The following is a 3,665-nucleotide window of genomic DNA, read 5'->3' as shown; positions in this document are numbered from 1 at the left end:
AGACAGATTCCTTAGTACAGAATAAGAAAGATGTTTACAGAACTCATACGGGGGTGGGGTACTAGTATTTGATTATTTACGGTAAAAAATTAATCACAGGACACAAAAATGAATTATAGGACACAAACATGAATTATAGGACACAAAAATGAATTACAGGACACAAAGAAATCATACGACAAACATATATTTGTAATTAAGAATAATATCTTTGCTAGTGTCTAAAAAGTTCAAAATCAACCATACCCTTCACCAAAGAGCATGTTCAGGTCTGTCTTCTCTCTATTAGTCAATGATTTTTCCACTTCTTCCAATGCCTCAGAAAACCTAAAAAAACACATAAAAAGAAAGCTTAAATCAAAATGAATACATCCATGCCACTAGAAGAAAAAAATGTAATAAAAGACACAATCATTTTCCAGACATTTATCATGTTTACCCTGTTTATCATGTTTAAAAACTCGTATTTTGCTTTAATTCACGTCTTTCATACCTGTATACCAAATTTGCTTTCTGAAATGGCCATTCAAAAACAATCTGTACAATGTAAATAACCTACATGATTTCGATGGTATTCTTCACTGTGTGCTGATAGGCGCGCGTGTGAAGTATATGCCTCATCCGGTACAGGTTGTACAGATGGAAGGCTTCCTATGAAACAGCAACAACGAACGACAATAAAACTGTGAGTAAGCGTACGGGCTCCAGATACTATCTCTAAAATGAAAATCGAATTACATGCGTCTAATTAATTGCTGGATTATCATAGTATTCCAATAACGCACAGGTTTCTATCAGAAAAAAAAACTAGTTACGGATCTTCTTTTCTTGGCCTTGCAGCAACGAATGCATTGTTTGTTTGTTTGTTTGTTTATCTTGCATCGAATGCATAAATAGACGGTTTGAGACAGAAAACTGCTTAATATACTGTATTTTTCATTAACTTTTAAGACATGGTAAACTGACCTTGAATTTGAAGCATATCTCGGAACGCCCTCCAAACTGTAACACCCTGGCGTACTTGAGCAGGCGTTGATGATCAAAGCTGTTTGGGATGCCGAGAAAGTAGCAGTCCCGGGCGCAGTAGTCCCACTTGGCCACATCGATGCCATTCAGCGTGTTCTTCACAATCTTTTTCACAAATTTTAATTGGAGACATCAGATTTGAAATAAGATATCTGAAGTTGTGAGCTCATAACAATTAGAATTGGATTATAACAGCCATTTTAAACAAAAGTTTAGTCGGTGTTGTTACCATGGGCAACAAGTCTTACCAGACCTTTAATATTCTGTGAAAATTTAGCGGTCATACAATAGATACAGGTAGTTAGTTAAGGAGGGTCTCACCCCCCTCCCCCAACCCAGCACGACCAAAAAGTCCGGTCTGAATAAAAAAAAGGCCGGTCTGAATTCTTGTTTTAACATGACATTAAACAATTCTGACCATCATTAATCTGATGCATAGACCTAGTTAGTTTCTTCATATTTGTACCAATTCTGTTAGTTCTGTTATCTTTAATCTCTATGTATATTTATTGATGAAGGTATTACAAAATTAATGCAGTATTTCTTTTTTATTTCTGCATTTTTCTATTAGTAAGAAAGATTTATCTTACCAGGTATAGGAAACTCTTGTCCTGGCCTCGTCCCTCGCATAACCAGGGAGTCTATTAGTTAGGGAAATTAAGCAAGCCGAATTGCAAACACACTTGCACATTAAAAAGGCACACACGACAAGCTGAGTATTCTATGAAAAATTGAAATGACTCTGATAGATACATTGTAACATCATGAAAATGAACATACCTTGTATGCTGATCTTGTGCTGTCCTGAAGTCAGAAGAAACATAGAAAAACAAATATATGCATATGTTTTAACGTCTCTCTCCCTATAGGATCGCCGATTAAGAAAATAGAAATATCGGAAAATAGCAAAATAGCATACAAGAAAATGGAAACAAAAAGAGAATAAACAGGATTCTTGAATATTCTGCCCATCGTACGTACCTTTTCCCATAGACCTGGTGGGGGATTTATAAGCTCCTCGATGAACTTATTCTCCTTGTCGAGCTTGTATTTCTGAAGTAACATGTAAGTAAACTGATAAAATAAGCTGTTTTGGAGAGCATGCTAACAATATTCTACGTATACGTCATAGCGTGTCAAATTGTTGCATAAAGGAATTCCACATTGACTATTCCTAAAGGACATACCTGAAGCAGGTTCTCGATTGTTGGCTTCTTGCATATTTCCCCAAAGATCTTTACTGACATGGCCAATGGCTGAAAATAAAACAGGTTTATTATTTAGAATCGCGCCGCCTGGCATCATTACTTTAAATTTTCACCGTCTGTCCTCTCATCTTATCAATATGAATAGCTATGAAAGTACACCAATCAAGCATCAATAGTCACTTGATGGATAATAAAGCATAGTATTACATGAAAAAAGCATTATTCATTAACAAGAATTACTATCAACCATGTTGTCAAAACCTACCGTAAAATCTTTCTTCTTATTCCGCATGAACCTTTGGTCAAAGAGATGCGAGAACGGCCCAAAACCTGTTCAAAGGGGAAAATTTACATATGTTTATGATCATATCTTTTTATTAGTAAGATCATGTTGAAGGTGAAAATTATTCGTTATCATTTAGTGAAGAATTTTCAACGCTTCTCAACTATTGATCAATTATTATCATTTGTATATTCATCATATAACCAGCTAAAACTCTAAGCAAGAAATTGCCATTATGTTCGGGATCGGGAAATACCAAGATTTCTGCAGAGTCCAGCAATCATGACACAGAGGTGCTCTTCCTCAGTAATGTCTATAGGATAACTGCTGTTTGGTCATGGCGTCTCCTGAGGCCCTGTACCATTTCATCTGCCAGATGACATACCCTGAAATATTCGCATAAATACGTATATGTATATATGATGTTATATATACAGTAGTGGCAAACTATTGGACATGCTAAAACACAGGGCATTTCAGAACTTCACAAAAGGTAACAAAACTACAAGATAGCAATATAGATAGCCCATCATTCCACTAGGTTTTAAATAACATGACTGTCCATTACCACAGATAAAACCAACAGCATGGGTTCATTTTACCTCTCCCTTGGGAATCAGCAACTTCACAGAAAACGTAATAGTCTAATTTTGCACTCGATGGAATTAAAGGATAATCGACGCTCACTCAAGCTGAACAGTAACAACAGCCTCTTCAACATGTTGCCCTGCTTCTCCAGAATTCGCAGTAACACACGTTTGGCCCAACCCCTTATAATAAGACTCAGGCCAGGGTTACCTACTCTTCAACATTTTGCCCTGCTTTTCCAAAAGTAACAGTAACAGTAACAGTCACACCTCATTTACTTCCCCCGCACACACCCGACCACACCCCTTATAATTAGACTCAGGCCAGGGTTACCTACTCTTCAACATTTTGCCCTGCTTTTTCCAAAAAGTAACAGTAACAGTAACAGTCACACCTCATTTACTTCCCCGCACACGCCCGACCACACCACTTATAATTAGACTCAGGCCAGGGTTACCTACTCTTCAACATTTTGCCCTAGCTTTTCCAAAAGTAACTAGTAACAGTAACAGTCACACCTCATTTACTTCCCCGCACACGCCCGACCACACCCCTTATAA

The 3,665-nt window shown here is 37.1% G+C and overlaps 1 protein-coding gene across 1 annotated transcript; it reads right to left on the bottom strand.

The window, feature by feature from the left end:
- Positions 1-236: 236 nt before the first annotated feature.
- LOC109471330 (deoxynucleoside triphosphate triphosphohydrolase SAMHD1-like) lies at positions 237-2,277 on the bottom strand. Its single transcript, XM_019770618.1, has 7 exons — positions 2,214-2,277; positions 2,008-2,079; positions 1,807-1,830; positions 1,617-1,667; positions 967-1,131; positions 560-651; positions 237-327 (listed from the first exon to the last, which is right to left on the bottom strand). Exons 1-7 carry the CDS (start codon positions 2,271-2,273, stop codon positions 237-239), a joined length of 555 nt encoding a protein of 184 aa, XP_019626177.1. The 5' UTR covers positions 2,274-2,277.
- Positions 2,278-3,665: the final 1,388 nt, after the last annotated feature.

This window comes from Branchiostoma belcheri, unplaced genomic scaffold (genome assembly GCF_001625305.1).
Source record: "Branchiostoma belcheri isolate BF01 breed outbred unplaced genomic scaffold, Haploidv18h27 scaffold249, whole genome shotgun sequence".
Lineage (NCBI taxonomy): Eukaryota > Metazoa > Chordata > Leptocardii > Amphioxiformes > Branchiostomatidae > Branchiostoma > Branchiostoma belcheri.
The sequence above is the reverse complement of the archived record's forward strand: the minus strand, read 5'-3'. Positions and strand labels throughout refer to the sequence as shown.

Excerpts from the sequence above, each read along its gene's own strand:
- LOC109471330 (XM_019770618.1), bottom strand. The coding sequence starts at position 2,273 with ATGTCAGTAAAGATCTTTGGGGAAATATGCAAGAAGCCAACAATCGAG. Across the intron at positions 2,080-2,213 it reads CAATCGAGAACCTGCTTCAG|AAATACAAGCTCGACAAGGA; the intron begins GTATGTCCTTTA and ends ATGTTACTTCAG. Across the intron at positions 328-559 it reads AAGAATACCATCGAAATCAT|GTTTTCTGAGGCATTGGAAG; the intron begins GTAGGTTATTTA and ends GTGTTTTTTTAG.